This window comes from Platichthys flesus, chromosome 10, assembly GCF_949316205.1.
Source record: "Platichthys flesus chromosome 10, fPlaFle2.1, whole genome shotgun sequence".
Taxonomy (NCBI): domain Eukaryota; kingdom Metazoa; phylum Chordata; class Actinopteri; order Pleuronectiformes; family Pleuronectidae; genus Platichthys; species Platichthys flesus.
This window is the reverse complement of record NC_084954.1, coordinates 20,794,460-20,811,491: the sequence shown is the minus strand read 5'-3', so window position 1 is coordinate 20,811,491 and position 17,032 is coordinate 20,794,460. Positions and strand designations below refer to the sequence as shown.

The 17,032-nt window shown below is 40.8% G+C and overlaps 1 protein-coding gene across 1 annotated transcript in view; it reads right to left on the bottom strand.

Annotated features, from left to right (window-relative positions):
- LOC133961940 (serine palmitoyltransferase 2-like) overlaps window positions 1–17,032 on the bottom strand; it is a 24,542-nt gene extending 7,510 nt beyond the window's left edge. The window contains exons 1-9 of the mRNA XM_062397353.1: window positions 16,674–17,032; window positions 13,802–13,996; window positions 11,556–11,710; window positions 9,990–10,138; window positions 7,177–7,301; window positions 6,405–6,498; window positions 5,249–5,354; window positions 4,536–4,755; window positions 3,270–3,396 (exon numbers count right to left, since the gene is read on the bottom strand). Of these exons, the coding sequence (XP_062253337.1) occupies window positions 3,270–3,396; window positions 4,536–4,755; window positions 5,249–5,354; window positions 6,405–6,498; window positions 7,177–7,301; window positions 9,990–10,138; window positions 11,556–11,710; window positions 13,802–13,996; window positions 16,674–16,826 (1,324 nt within the window). The 5' untranslated portion in view covers window positions 16,827–17,032. The remainder of the gene's footprint in view (window positions 1–3,269; window positions 3,397–4,535; window positions 4,756–5,248; window positions 5,355–6,404; window positions 6,499–7,176; window positions 7,302–9,989; window positions 10,139–11,555; window positions 11,711–13,801; window positions 13,997–16,673) is intronic.

Below are 17,032 nucleotides of genomic sequence, written 5' to 3'. Positions count from 1 at the left end.
CAAATCAAGTCAAGTCATCAGAAAAGTTGTCTTAGCCTCCTGAAGATTCACAATTGATACGTTTGTGTACGTTTACCCTTTAGTTTTCTCCACAGGTGCATATGAACAGTCAGAGCCAAAACCCAGGCCGGGAGTCGTACAGGTTTAGATTCATTCAGGTTTTATACAGACAATTTGCCTGTCTTTTTGTGAAGGACTCTAAGCTTTAATATGACATGGCCACGTTCAAATTCGATATCAGCAAATTTTGTTTTACCTCTGCCATTAGTTAGCATCGTCAGTTAAATGTATCGCATTGACTGGATACAGACATGAGGTCATTTCTGTTGAGAAATTCTTGACCATCCTCACACATTACTGTATGCCTCTATATACTGTATATCGTATATCATATATACCCAAGGTCAGGTTATAGATAAAGGGCCAACCAACAGTACATTGTAGTGTCTACGCTCATAGACTTTCAAATCTAAACCAAATGTGTGCATCATTAGTCCTCTGTAATAAAAATAAAAAATAAAAAATCCATATTATGCATCCCTATTAACTCAGGCAGTCCTTGAAATGTGAACCTGCAATGCACACAGTCAAAGGTTTCAGTCAGATGTTTCAGTTTAACTAAACTAAAAAAATCCATATAACAAGAAGTGCAAGAGTTAAAAATGACCTTTACAAACATGTTTTCTTTATCAGATTTAATATTTCTGGTTCTAAAAAGAAAGGAAATCGCTCCGAGCTCGGCTGGTGCTTTGAAAAGAAGAAAATTGACAAGCAGCAGAAACACTATCATGAGACGAGTGTGAGAAAACATGATCCACCAGCATCCAGGCACCTGGGGGGGGGGGGGGGGGGGGAATACAGTTCTGAGCTTCGCTGTATTGTTTTCTTCTCCCACAGCAGATATCTTCACTGCGTTCTTTGAAAAGCAACGGTTGCATCGAACGCAAGGCACCAATCTCTTGTTTAGTGTGCACACGCATTAGGTCCCTGACTACACACAGGGAACTATTAAATGCTGACTGTTGCAACCAGGTGAGAACAGATAGACAAAGTGCTGACAGAAAAATCTGCTTAAAAAAATGAAAACCATTTTGGGAATAAAAAAATAGCACGAAGGCAGATTCTTACCTAACTAACATTTATCTGTATGAGCTTTGCCACAGTGCAGCGGAGTGGAAAAACTCAAACAATCAAAGTCCAGGTTATAACGTTTCACCCACTCACAATAAATATAGATTAACTAATAAATGATTGCCAACCGTGAACATTTTGTTAGGAACGCCATTAGCTGGAGGGGTGTGTGTGTGTGTGTGTGTGTGTGATGTTATTTTAAATCTTTATCTAAATTACTAGCCCTGCTCTTACAGACCGACACCTGGGACATCCGTTCAATGCCGTTAACTGCAATTACCTTCTTGAACTGACCTCATTGCTTTCAGATGGACTCAAATCAGTGTGTTACCTTTAGGTTTAAATTATAGCTGTTGAGACGTTATCAGGACTGTCCTTACAACGACATATTGCCATGGCTGACTTTCGGTCCAGCCAGTGAAGGAGATGGACTTGTGCACAGCCGGGGAGGATCACATCGAGAGAATAAGACCAAATAGTAATTGATAGAAATGGTCTGTATTACTTATCCATTAATATCCACTGAAAATCGTTTTATAGTAGAGGTGCATTTACCCATTTACACACACACTCAGATAGCATTTCTGTATACCGTGCTTTTTCTACCACATCCTTCATACACTGTGGACACAGCCATCAGGAGCAATTACGAGTTCATTATGTTGTCCAAGGCCACTTTGAAATGCAGACTGGAGGAGCTGGAGATTGAACTATCCATCTGCTAAGTGGACCATCCTCCTCACCTCCCTAGACACCCACAAAAATATGCAAAATATAATGTTGGACCCTCTGGTCATTGAGTGTTTCGGGTGGCCAGCAAACCATGACATGGATTAAACAATAGCTTCATCACCATTAAAAATAAAGAACCTACTTATGTCAAAAGTGGCATCTAAGCTTAAAGAGATGAGTGGAGGGGTTTTTACGTTTTCCACACAGAGCAAACTACAGATTTAGTCTTACTCTGTCCCTCACAAGCCCAGCTATTCTTGGCAGCCACCCTGCACCGTTGCCAAAACCAACATGTGGACAACAGGCGCCAGTGGAGCACGTCCCTAGAACTAGGCTTTGAGAAGATTTCATGAGACAGGCCAGGTTTAAATAATACGTTGATATAATACCAACACCTTCCAAAAAAAGGTAGATATTTCTTTTAGGTCAAATCCCTGAAACTGTTAGTTAATCAAGGATTTATTTGAATCATGCTCTTGTAACCTCAGATTTTCTTACTAAGTTTACTGCAGGTGGGAGTTGGATAATATGAGATTTACTTCTACTCCGCTGTTTGCTGAATAGCTGATATAAGATGAAGTAGTCGAGGTCAATGTGGAATTTGACTGGTATGCACTGACACCTGGTGGCATATGATAAGAATTGCAGCTAGGCTAGAACTAATGGAAGACAGGCATAGTAAGCAGCCTGGTGTGCTGATTGTGATGTGAATATATAAGTTTTTTTAAGAAAAGGATGATTCAGTGTTAATTTTAATAACTATCACATTTAATGAATTATCTTTCTATGGCTTCTTTGTCCATTACAGTTTTCTAGTGAGATTAAGTGATTTCTACAGATTCCATCAATACTCTCGATCTATTTTAAGGTCAAAACTTCCAATCAGTTTTCCATCATCCATTCCCAGCGTAGTGCATCTGACCTTGTAATGCTCCCATAAATCTTTAAATGAGTCATAAATGCATCTTTAAAAATGTAACGGTTGAATAAGCTTTTTGAGTTCAGCATTTGAAAGAACTCATGTCAATAACTTTATTAGGCATGACAGCTTTCTATTGTGAACACATCAAAGGGCTCATCTTCTTGTTGTGGCAGGAAAACAGCAAAAGCTTGTTTCTTCTTGTTTCCCCAAGATTTGACTGTCTTGACTTTGTCTTTTAGTATCTGTCAGAACTGGCTCAATACTTTATGTCATTAACATCTCCCTGGTTTTCTTACAAACTCAAATAGAGCTGCTCTTAACCACAGAATCCTGTGGTAAATCAGAGTCTTTAGAAACCATTTTTAAAGAGTGGAAACTTTGGACTAGTGTAATAAAAGATAGAAGACATTAGATCCACTTAATGGGGCTTCAGAGATTAAATGATTTTACACATTATGTGAACATCTTTTTTTATTGGACTTACCTATTGTTGTGCCATCCTCTCCCATAATGCACTTCATAGAAGTGATGATTTGCTCCACCACAGGAGGAGACATGGAGGCGGCGTAGACTGCACTGTGGGAATGGGAGCGCAGGTACTCAATAAGATCCTAAAGCCAGCAAATACACAGGAGGTTTGAGTAAATATTCATGAACAAAACTGATTATATTAATCTACACTCTGAACCCTGAGCACAGGGTTCTTTACATGTACTTCTTTAACCGTATTTCCTACTGTATGAGAATATGCTTGTCGTATGCTATGATTTACAGATGTTCCCTAAACAGCTGCTCACAGACTCTAGTTTCAACTCAGTTACTGCAGTGCATACAGCACAGACAGGTCTTTGACAAGGAATGAGGTAGTTTGAAGTAAGGCCTTCTGATTTACCAAACCTGAATGATTTGATCTATTTTTATCAATTTACAACCCTACATTTTCTTAACATGGGTCCAAGGTTGAAAAATTCCCCTGTAATTTACCTTGGAAACTATACGGTGTGAAACAGATTGTAAGAATAAAAAAGGCTCAGACATTCAATGCAAACTTTTATGCAGTAAAGTTGAGGAAATGTAGATCTGAAAAAAAGCTATAAAAAAATGACTCCTCAGATGTTTGTCCTTCCAAATCCAGGTTATTTGCACCTCGTTGTCAGCTACATTCTGCAGCTTGATGACACCTTTCTACACTAAACACTCATGCATTATGTCAGCTTTCTGAAAAAGGAAAAACAATAACTGAGAGACTGCCGTGAAGATTGTAAGAGGAGCTGACAAGACGCCATTTCACATTTTCATTCGTTTTAGAGTAAGCTACACATGTGCACCTGCTCACATCTCGTTGAGGAACGTTTGAGATCTGAGTGTCTCCATCTGTTCAGCATTTCACTGGGACAAAAAGTTGCTTATGTCTTGAAATCAGGATAAACCTAGTCTTGAATAGCTGCTGTCACTCAGCGATGTGACATGGAAGAGGGCTAATGCAGCGTGGAAGAACTGAATGGGTGTAAATGTACATTAATGTCTGTCACGCGACACTAACTTTTGCAACTAAAGCCCTTTTGGTAAAAAGCAGTACTGTAAACGTACTGTTCAACACGAGTATTTGATTTACACTGGGTCATTAAACTATTAACAGTAAATACTGTGACTTGCTGACCGGAGTTTAGCTGATGCTACTGAATAATGCCTCTCTCATCTTTGAGAACACATGCCCCAAAAATAATAGCCCACAATCCTTCATCCTCACCCGTTTCCCTGCAATGTATCCCCCTGCAGCACCAAAGCTCTTGGTAAATGTGCCCATCATGACATCCACGTCGCTGGGATCCAGGCCAAAGTAATCGACCACACCTCTCCCTCTCAGCCCCAGGGCCCCGATGCTGTGGGCTTCGTCGACGTAAAGGTAAGCCTGGTAGCGCTTCTTGAGGGCGATCACCTCTGGCAGGCGGACTATACTGCCCTCCATGCTGCAGGGAGGAAAAGGCAAAGTCTGACAGTCAGTGTCACACAGATGTCCTGATGTGTTCATGTTCATTGTTTCCTGAAATGTGAGCTCAAGGAAGCACTTTGTGTTGCTGAATAAACTTGATCGGTATGAGCAACACATAACTCCAGTGTCATCTTCCTACTAATTACACAAAGGTCTGTCTGTCCATGGAACACATATCTGATGGACTGTTGAGAAATTGCATGAGGAAGTGCAACGTGGACATGCCATCAATTTAATCTCAGTAGAATGTGGATAAACAGGTGATCAGTGCTCTGTAACGCTCTAACATGGTGGTTTTGACAGTTGGCAGATATGAAGGTGTTTCGATTCTCTTGTAGCTAATTTGCTTCTGCATCTGTTTGTTAAGTATTTTAAGCCCATGCAGGAACGGGCACATTTTGGCGCTTGACACCTGTAAGAAAAAGGAGACCTTTAAAGCATCTAGTTTATAAGGAGTATGGATGAATTACCTGAAAATGCCCTCCACCACTATGAGGATCTTCTTCCATGGTCTGTGAGTCCTCGGCTGCCCGTGAACTATGGCTTCTCTCAGCAGTTTCTCAAGCTTCTGCATATCTATCAGGAGTCAAGAGGCATTCAATATGAAAGTTGTGGTATCAACAGAGTTGGCTGACAGGACAAGCTGTATATGGAGATGGACGATATGACTGCTCCCCAAATGGAAGCCAAGTATCTTAAAACCTCCTCCATATTAATTGATGGGACGTGGACAACATTAAAAAGTAAAAGCACGCTGATGGATGTCCAATGGCAAGCGAAGTGACAGACTGAAATGTCATGATTGACAGCTGAGACTGACTTGTGTGTGTTTTGGCAGCCACTCGATACCACAGCTGCGTGCCCAAAACACTTCTGTGCAGACTCTTTATCCTCCCTATATACAGTCTATGGGATAAACACAGTCCAATTATTTCAACTGTGTACCTTTTCCAGCTATCTAACTATTTTCCTGCATTTACAGATAATGTTGATGTGCGACCATCAACGTTTGTGATAATATACAGAAAGATGACATGTTGTACTGAGTGTCAAGATGACTGACAAAATGACTTATATTTGGAAAAGTACAAGTGTTTCAGTAAAGCATAACAGTTTGACCAGGAGCCAGCATGTCAAAATACTAGGTTCCTGAAAATGAAGACCCTATTCACTAATTTATCAGCATTTATGCATTTCACACATTGTCATGCGAAAAACATCTTCAAGTTATATAGATCTAATGCTTATTATAAAGTACTAAAGTACAGCACTATGTAATAAACATTCTATGAGAGCCATAGAATTCACAGTTATCTTCTCAGCAGTGACAGTGACATTATAATGGGATTTACTTTACTCTGTATAAATGAGTGTGATGAGAACAACAGTGACATACAGCATTTGGAGGGCTACGTTAAATAACAACATCATTACTCGAGGTGTATCGATGAACTGGGACGATAAAAGTAATGAAAGAAAGATGCAGTTGGTGAAGATCAAATCAAAGCACTTGAGCCGAGGAACGGAAATAGACACAAGACTGCAGCAGGACAGAGAAAATAAATGGAGCTATAAATGTAATTTATAGTCAGACAGAGTCGGACCTGTTTGTAAGCACAGACTCACTGTTGTGTTTGAAGACTCGGATGGTGGAACCAGAGAGTCTGGCTCCCAGGACCAGTGACGCATGGTTCAGTTCATCACTCAGGATCAGACAGCCCTGCAGGACACCACACCAACATCAAATCACATAAATTATTTATATATATTTATATGCTTTTATAAGCACAAAGTGTTTTTATAAGCACCTACTTAAAAATCTTGTTTGGTAAAAATCATTTAATGCTCGTTTGATATTTAAGGTGAGCCGCTGGGCGACTATGTGCGATTATCACCAGCAGTTTTGCATATTTTCAAAGCAGCAGTCTGGCACTCTCAGTAGAAAGTAGGAGTGCTTTACCAAACAACACCAACTAGGTGTTGAAAGTATCTACCTGCCAAAAGACATCAGCAGCAATGTGACAAAACAGAAAAGAAAAACAACAAAGCCCTCACACCAAATACACAATCAATCTAATCGCGACTGCAAACACAGAGTTTCCTCTTGATATGACGCCCAGCTGTGGTCTTATGTCTCTGTGTATTTAGTGCTGCTGGTGACCTGTTATGGAATGTTTTTTACAGATTGTATTAACGCTGTGCCAACCAGAGTGCTGAGTTGTAAACATATTTCAGACTTAAATCCACTAAATTTAAAGAAAGGAGTGATAGTGAAAGTGCTGCAACAACATACAGGACATCTGGTTGGGAAATAAAAAGGAAGCCGAAGAGTGGAGATAAGAAATAGGTGCTGCAAGAATAAATCCCAGCTTTGCCAAGGAGCCACCTGCGCTCTTACCTTGCCTACCAGTGCTGGTATGTTCATGGAGTTGGTGGCGAACCCCATCCCAAACACCATAGCTGATTCAACGCCAAGGAACTCCGCCATCAATTTCTCCATCTCCTCGTGACAGTCCAGGTTGCCTGAGATACAGACACATGGCAGGTCACCAAGAGCACAAACCAATAGGCAGGGTTGAACAAAGTACAGTTACTTAATTACTGTACTTAAGTATATTCCAGGTACTTGCTACCCTTACTCCACAACATGTGTGTTACATGTGTTGTGTTACATGTTCACATTGCTACCTCAACCAATGAAGTTAAGTTCTGTCACTGATCTGGATCACAGGCTGGATCCAGGAATTTCTTAAATTTTCTTAAACATTGCAAGCTTTTAACATTTTTGTTGATGAAAGATTGGATCTTTCCAATCTTTCTGACCATATTGTGTGCAATATGGTGTGAATCCAAATAAAAATCTGGATCTAGTGAATTTAAATGTAGATTTATGGTAAATGGACTGTTTTTATATGGCCCTATCTAGTCTTGATGACCACTCAAAGCGTTTACAGCACAGTTTATTGCCATTCACTCATTCACACACACATTTAAAAAGTTCAATGTGAAAGAGGTGAAGGGGATTTATTGGCAGAAATTGAATAAAAGATAATCCAAGTGATGTTTTCACCAGTGTGTTTCATCCAAATTGTTTTCTTTACCCTATAATGGGCTCTTTTTTAAATACTTTATATTTACATCTCTACGGAGGCCGCCATGTTTTTTACAGTCGTCTAAAGGTGATGTGAGGTGAGATGGGGGGTATTCAGCTGCAGCATGCAACTTCAACACTAGATGTCACTAAATTCTACACATTACGTATTAACATTTAATACAGTGCATCTATGAGTAGCACTTTTTCTTCTATGAGGGGCAATTGGGGGTTAAGTATCTGGCCCAAAGACACTTCGGCTGGAGATGAGGAAGACTGGGATCAAAATGCCTGAAGGTCACAAGGGCTCTACCCCCTCAGCCACGGGCACCCTCTCATGACTCAACTGAGTGCCGTTCTAGTTGAATATATTTTTAAAGTAATCAATAACGAGAGGGGAATCGGGTTAAGGGTAGGATCCACTGATCCAATCAGAGTTGGCAGATAACATTAGACCCCGCCTCTTGCAGCAGCATCACTGAAATTGGTTCAGAAGAGGCCACCACAGTCATGATGATGAAATAGACACATACACAGTACTTTTAGTACTTCAAGCATATTTAAACGCAAACACTTACTTTGACTCAAGAAGTGAAGGGGTAATTTGATCATACTACAGTTTTGTCTATTCATGTGCTTTTACTCAAGAAAAATGTTTGAATATTTCCTCTTCCACTGCTAATAAGAACCTCTGAAGACCAGTGGCTTCAGAAAGGACATTTAGGAAATAAAAAAAAAAAAATAGAAAGCTAAACAAATTATAGCTACATAATGCCAGTCAGCTGCAATCTTTCATGTATCATAAACTCAGTCTGTCTCAGTGTTATACTATATGTCATTTCCTGTACAGTCAACTTCTGATATTTCCAGCTGAGAGCTCTTATGGAGCAAGCAAGCACACACACACACACACAAACACACACTATGGCACTATCAAAATGTGGACAGGCTTCCTCTCTGGGTAAACAGAGAAGCATCACTGGTTATACACTTTGAGTAAATATCTGCAAACCAGATGGTGGACTTCACTTCGTCCAAGCTTGTCCGGAGCTTATCTAACCTGCTCTTCCTGACATAAATTTTTAAGTAAATAAAACCCACTGTAGAGACCTCGGCCCTTATTTACAAGTTCTTAAAGCTTCATACTCTGGTTAATCTCTGGGCGTTTAAGACAAATCCATTACATGGGATTCTTTAATTAACATAATCACATTTTTATATAACAGTATATTTTTATTTCACTTATAAATGTAATTTTGTTCTAATAATATATTTTTTTCCTTTAAAAAATATTTTAATCAGAACCCATAGAGGACAACTGATCATCTGACCTTTGCTAAATGTAAATAAATATTTAGGGTTAACAATACACTTTTGAGCCTTTGCCAGTGAAGCTGCAGAGCAACAATTCTTAGGAGTGGGCCTCTATTTTGTTTGTATTGTGCACATGCAGGAGACAGTGAAGAGGGACACTGCTAGATAGCAGAAAAGAAGAGAAAGATGCTCAATTTGAAATTGCAAAAGCGTTTTTTAGAAACTGTGCTGAAACAATTAGTTGGTGATTCAGAAAACAAGTTAATGCAATGTATTTAGAGCTGATCAGGATGCATCTGGGTACGATGGATGGTAACTGGTGGCCCACTGGCAAAGATATCTGGCCCCCCAATATAATTGTGAGTATCTTGTTGTTTTATTTCAACATATCGGACTGACAGACATTTAGACGTGTCACTATTGCTAAAAGTAAAAGCATATTGTTTGCATATTTTTATTTTGAAAAGTTGTTTGAAGCAAGATTACAAATAACTGAATTTATTTCCATGAAACTTGGTAGAGGGTATGGGTCAGGACAAAAGAAACACTTTTTGTGCAGATCCAGAAATGTATTTACCCTTTCTTTAACATTGACACCATTTGCATAGACAATAATGAATGGATCTTGATTAGGCAATTAGGCACTGACTTTACTCACATAATTCATAGATTCTTACAAGCCTCCGAAGGCTTTTTCAGAAAAAAAAGTTTGTTGTGCAGCAGAAATCAAGCATTGAACAGATGCTAAAATACTAATCTGTCCGTGGCAGCAGGAATAGTGGGTGTGTTTTGGTGTGTGTTTGTACCAATCTCCTGCCTGGAGCTTGCAACTCCGACGCCGTACTTCATGGTGACTTCTGCCGCCGAGTCAACACACGGACCTGTGTTCTCTGCAAAGCCCAGGTAATTATAGGAGCCCAAGTTAATCACATCCGGCAATGACCGACCTGTGTACCTGGGAGAGAGAATCACACAGAGATAACAATAAATGAGGGGAAACCAATGTTTTTCAAGCAGACTGCTGGTACCAAAAAAATAATTGCAATGGATTGAAAAGCTGGATTGCATCAAAGTGCCCTTTGTTTTTCCAATCTTTCCGGTCTCATAGAGAATTGTGACATAATGTGAGATGGAGCTGTCCCCTCTCTCTCTGACAGGGACCACATGATCTCAAATTTGTGCTTTTCCTCCTTTCTTGCCATAGATTGTGGGGTCTGACCACACCTTTCTCCTCAGACCAGTGAGGAGTCGTGATGACAAAACAGAAGGTTCTCGCTGTCACAAGTTACATTGTGCATCCGTATAGTGAACTACATTGGAAATTGAGCCAAAGCAGAAGGAAATGATGCAAGTGGAGTTCTATCTGATATGTTGACCACTGCAGGCGGTCATGTGTCAGAGAAGTAGATTCAGCTCATTTCAGTCCAGCCATTTAGAGAAGAAGAGACGTGGATATGCATTTCAAACTACATACAACTATGATCTCATCTAATCTAATCTGCACTTCGTGTATGGTTGAGATATTTGAGAATATACCTGGCTCATAGAAGATCTGGATCACTAACTTGTGATGCAGCCTGTTGCATGAGAATAATATGAAACCAATGGATTCTGTGTTTGTGAATGTCAAGTAAAAGTAACAAAGTGACTAATATCAATCACTACATGCAAAGGTGGACAGGGTTCAGACAAAAAATTTTCTATACAATTCAATATAGAGGTTATTCAATACAATTCTACTCAACAGACCTTTTTTTTGTATATTCCTGAATATATAGCCAGGCTATTAATGTTTTTTATCTGGATTATTATTATTGCCCTCATTATTTCTTCAATCACCTCCTTCTGTTTTTAGATCATTTGTTCTCTTGTTGTGCGGAATTTTTACTTTTATGTTGAAAAGTGCTGTATAAATAAAGTTATTTTTATCATTGTAATAGACCTGCAATAAAACTATATGTTAAATATACAGTCTGATGTTTGTTTTGTTAAGAGTGTGTCCAAGGGGAGTAGATGGCCATGTCTGAAGTCAGATTCTGTGTCATAAACATTTTTATTCTACAGATTTATCTGATCTCGTCTTTCTCCCTCACATAGCAGGTATAAGGTGTGAATAAGAACGTGTGCAGGGTTTACAAATGTATATTGTTTCATTGTTCGGAAACTCATTTATGAGGCAAACAATCCAAAGGTTTCAATGTGAAGATGCTGCTTCTGAGGTTTTATAACCTTGTAGATTTATATTTAGGTTGATATAATAATTATTAGAATTAGCCAGTACCCAGTTCTTTCTCTAAAATGAAACATGTCAGTTTCAATTTGTAAAGTAACATATGGTACAGACATGAATAAAAGGTGAAAGGCTTTCTCACTCAAACGTCCAGTTGTAGTCTCTGGACGTTCTTTCCATCAGGTCCATCTTGGCCCCAGGGGCACTGCATATGGGCCTGTTACAGTTGTCTCTGATCCGCATGTAGAGGTTCCTGGTGTAGAAGTTCTCAAAATCCTGGTAGAGGGGCACAAAGTCCTGGACACAGGCGAGCAAAGAGAACAGAGTCAGTGGGAGTCTAGAGGCTCGTGACCCGAGCGGCAGAGAGTGTAGGAATTTCTATTTCTGTTTCTTTATGGAGTATAAAAACTAGAAGTTCAATAAAAGATACATGCCTCTCAAAGCTTTTGAAAGCTTAGCTGGAAGGAATTTAATCTCTGGAAATATAATCTTTAACATTTAAACACATGACTGGGAGAGGTGATTTTCCTCGCTTCTTGGAGGGAACATCTGTGGGATAACCTCGGGGTGATTTGATGACTTCCTTGCGTCTATTCCACGAGCTTCCTTTCCTCAACATAACCAAACACTTAAAACAATGGGCTTCTCTATCAAACATTACATAACTCAGGAAAAACAATCTCAGCAGTGGGGGACACATTCCAAATGAGCTGATAACTCCACCATTGGATGTGTGTTGACACAAATGCTATCTTAAACTTTCAAAACACTGCACATGATTATGAAGAAAAGCACCTCACAGAGGATTTTTCAAATATTACTATCAACCTCACTGAGTTTGCATGTGAGGCTCAGAGATCTTTCTGAATTGTCCTGACTTCTCTCACCATATTTTCCGTTTGGGATGTTATCATAGCTGATGAGATTTAAAGTTCACTTCTTTGGTAGACTTCATTTAAAAAAATTCCACAAACGTCTGTGTCTGTATGTGGACCATAAACTGATCAAACTGTTCATCTTATCGACTTCACCCTTGGCATATGTGATGTTAATTCCCAAGGGATGTGCAGTGTCAACTTTGGGGCCATTCGGACACTTGATACTGTAATATTAATAAAAATCAACATAACAAGCAACCCGTGTTCTGTAGCAGTCAGTAAACATGTCTCCCTCTACATCTGCAGATAAAAAAAAGAAAGATCTGTCAAACAGATTATTTTGATGATTTGATTAGATGTCTTATTTTACCATAACTTAGACATTTATGGATATCATGGGTGCTGATCTCCATCATAGCAACACCATTCATAGGATAAATTTCCCTCTTAAGCAATTTGTCATCAAAGTAAGAGCACAGCAGTTGTTTTGTTGCTGTTAAACTTTATATTGGGCTGAATTGCAAAGCTTTTATTTTGAAAAGTTGTGAACGTGTGTCTGAAGATTGTGTTGATTTCTAAAATAGCCATCACGCAGTGTATAGAAAAACATAACAGCAGTTAAATAAATCATTAAAAGTTGACTTTGAATGATTTACTTGTTCTAACTGTTCTAACCTCACTTTTCTCCATGGACTGGTTGTAAAAAAGTTTGCAGACAATGTCCAGCACACAGACAATAAAAAGTGAAAGTTTATTGTTGGTCAGTTTGATGAGGACTCACTAATAAGCTTCCAATGTTTGGAAGCTCTGCGGTGTGGGATGTCATCTTGGTTAAGTCAGGTTAATGCAAATTACAAATGGATCAGGTTTAATTGTCTCTGTGACCAGGCCCTGAGTGAATGCTGCTTTTTTTCTTCTTTCTTTTTTAAACAACTGACTAATGACAGGACTGTGGCACTTCTGGGGCCAGTGCCCCCCTTTGCCTCACCCCTGGTCTAATTCCTAACAATTTCGGAATATAATCACAGTGTGTAAAGATGCACATACCACCAGGGTCAGTCAAACCACTTAGGACTGTTCACATGTTCTTATGAACCAGGCAACATTTAATTAGACCTCCATCCAACAAATTATTCGATTTGTTCACTCAACAGCCTGAAACACACCCTGCCTCATTTTTTCCGCAACTTTGCTCACAGCGTCGTCACTTCTCAACTAACACAATGAGTTTCAAGTCTTAATTAAAAACACAGTTTGCCTCCTGCAACATGTCTGCTTTTTTTAATCTGCTCAATTTCTATTATCATAAAAGGAAAACAGTTTCCAAGACCTCTTTTCTGTGTGTGGAAAAAAGAACACTCCCAGGGTAGTTACATGTGTGATGATTGATAAGTGCAAAGCTGCTTATATCAGTAAAAGCTTTTCCACACTTGCCTGATATTTTTCCTCTCAGTCCTATCTTTGTTTGTCTTCCTGTAACTGAACACATTGCTCCTGGGGCTTATCTCACCTTTTGCTCCTCCCTCTCGCTGGCGACGTTGCACTTCTCGATCTTCCAGTGACGGAGGAAGTCGCGGAGGTACCCGAAGATGGTCAGGATGCCGTAGCCCATGTAGGTGAACACCGCCACCAGCATGGGCGTCTCCTCAAACGTCTCGATAAAGGGCTGATTGTACAGGCTGCCATCATGGGAGGATGTTCGGACCTGAACAACATGGAAAACAGTCAAATCTACTTAAACAAAAGAAAAGGAACACACAACGAATGGTGAACCACAGTGATGAAGACTAGTTGGATTATTGAGCTTATTGCTTTGGATGTTTATACTCGGTTAACTTAAGACTGGATTACTCTTTTTTTGAAATAGTTTTATCATAGTGTTTCAGAGAAATAACTTTTAGTCCATCTTTTTTGCAGTTTGCTATATAGTTTTTCAAAATAGTCATAATATTCTGAGAACTATTGTGACTATTTTCAAATTAAATTTCAACTTCATGTCCTCCACCAATGGAAGTTATGTTTGTTTCTTTGTTAGTTAGCAGGATTACAAACACTTCCCAGCTGATTTACATGAAAATTTGTTAAGGGCTGAGGCATGACCCAACGAATTAAATTCTGGAGCAGATCCAGGGTTTTTATTTCACTTACTAAAACAAGGGGAGAGAGGGCATTTTTGCCTTAGCGGAAGTACACGCTCTCCACTGGTATTCAATTAATTAACTCTCATAATACATAACCTTATTCTTGAAATCTCAGATTATTAATAAAAGGTGTAATCATGGAGTAAAAGACAGTTGCCTAAGGTTTGTGTAATTCACTCAGAGGCGACTCATATCATGTGCAGCCAAATTGTAAGCAGGATGAAGATAAGGGAAACCGCATTGAGTTCTTCAGCTATCGAGGTAAGACAGCACTGAGGTCTGACTGCATAATAAGGGAAGAGCTGGCTGCATTGGAGGAGATCTGTGCACTCGGTGATCTATAATGCAATAATACACTTTACATGCATCTAACTTTCACGCAGAAAAATCTGCTTTGCATGTCTTGTTTACTCCATTTCGACAAGTGGAGGGACAGAAACCTGCGACTCACACAGACGGTGCAAGTTGCCTTCCCATCATGCTCCCCTCGATGCTCATTGCTATTAGGCACTACATGTGACCGGTCATGCCTCTCTCTCAAATACCTTAGAGAGCAGTCGCGCTGACATCTGCATGAACTGTGATCAGCTGAGGTTCAGTCACCAGGCGCTCACTTTCTGAGCCGGTGTCGACACAGGTGATGACAAAACCTGTCCACTCCCAGTCTCTCCCTTTATTTTACATAATAATTTCAAACTTGAGATGACTATAATTACCTCACTTCTGCTGACAGCTCCCCTACTGAGTTGTCATTATCACTCTCTGACTGACGGTCACTGAAACTGTTTGTGATGGAGAAGGAAACTGAATCAAATGAAGTTTTGAAGATTGAAGAATTCTACTGTTCAACCTTCCCTCCACTTTGCTTTGCTTTTAATTTTGCTTACCAGACTCAAATTACTGCACCACACATGTCTAAGAGTGTGACACCCATGTGTGCCACAGTATCTACACATGTATTCACAAAGGGACCTGTTAATTAGGACGGGCACAGAGGGTGCACCCGTGGGTGGAAATTTCCTTAGGGTCTTGGGAAACTGCCGTTTTACTGCAAGCATGCGGTCTCAGTAGAGGCGCCTCTGACTGATCATGAGCTCCAGCTCAGTGTCTCCATAATCACTCACTCATCACAGCTTCAGCCTTCAGATGTTATGGCAGTCAACCACTTCAAGAAACAAACAAAAGACAGCCCAGCCAGGTTTATTACTGAGCCTTGTGGTATGCACATCATTGCACACTCTCTGAACTAGACCAGGGGTGAGGCACCCATCTGACAGCTGATTGGCCCCAGAAGTGCCCCTGTCCTGTCAGTAGTTAAAAAAAACGGGTCACACGCACAAAGATGTGTCAGTAGTAAACCTTCGCCCCCTTGTTAACCTACAACATTTGCGAGCGAGCAGGCAGATAAAACATTTGCTTCCTGCGCCAAGAAAAAGTAAGCCATGGGGCGAGTGCCAATCGAACACCGATCAGGGGCTTTTGTCTGCGGCTTGCAAGAGGCGACTGGCAAAGTGGGCTGAGAATTTTGTGGACCGAACAAGGCTCTACCAGTAACACTGATAATAAACAGGAGAATTTGCCGGGAATCTTCATTTCCTTGAAGTACACAATGGGCTCCGACAGGGAACAATCTTCAAAATATCCAATAATCTAATAATTAAGGAGGTGTGGCCTCACTCAAAACTATAGAGCTAAAAGTAAAGGAATAACTAGAATGTGCCGCTTAGTTAATCAGGAGTCCTGCTAAGCAAAGTATTATTGACTAAACAGGTTTTCTCATATTGTGAAATGTCAACTATCCCAGTTGTCACATCGCCCTTCCACTTGTGAAACGACTGGGGTGACGGTGTGTAACGCAGTAAAAACCCATTCATAAAGTTGAGATTTCGTTGCGTCGCAATCCTGCTCTGAAAACAACAACTAGGCCGAACTGAAGAGCGTCTCAACATGATTCAGAGAGACACTTTGAGTCATGCTGCGGGGGAGAATAGAAACCAGCAGTGAGCGGGAATATTAAATCCAACGTGTTTGAATAGGGGTTTGGTGCCGTGTCTCGATCACAAACTAACGGATGTCATCTGCATGAGCAGAGCATTAAATCGTTGATCGCGTTACATCCCGTTAACGCCAGAGTTGTCACGAAGACAACAAGATGTCAGCCGGCGGCAGTAGCGGGTTTCGCACCGTGGATGCTTCCCCGGCTCCGGCCGCCTCTCCTCCCCGTCCCATCCCGGGCCTCACCTCCTCCTCCTCGGGGTGGCAGTGGCGCTTGTGCTGGCGCTCACGGGAGCGGTGGAGGCTCTTCACGAAGCCGTTCCTCTCGGGCTTCAGTCCGTTCTTCACCCGCTCACACCGTTCCCCGGCGGGCGGCTGGGTGGCGGGGCTCTCAGTCATCGCTGGCGGACGGGTGGAAGAGCCGCGACGGGAACTCGCATGAAGCGAACACGGAGCTGTGGCCGCGGTGTGAGGCGGTGACAGCACCCGAGCTGCGGACGATTCCAGGCGCGCAACAAACTCTCAGGCACCGTCACACTCACACACGCCACTCACACATGCAGCTCTCACTCACGCACACACGCGGCACACACGCACACGGTCAC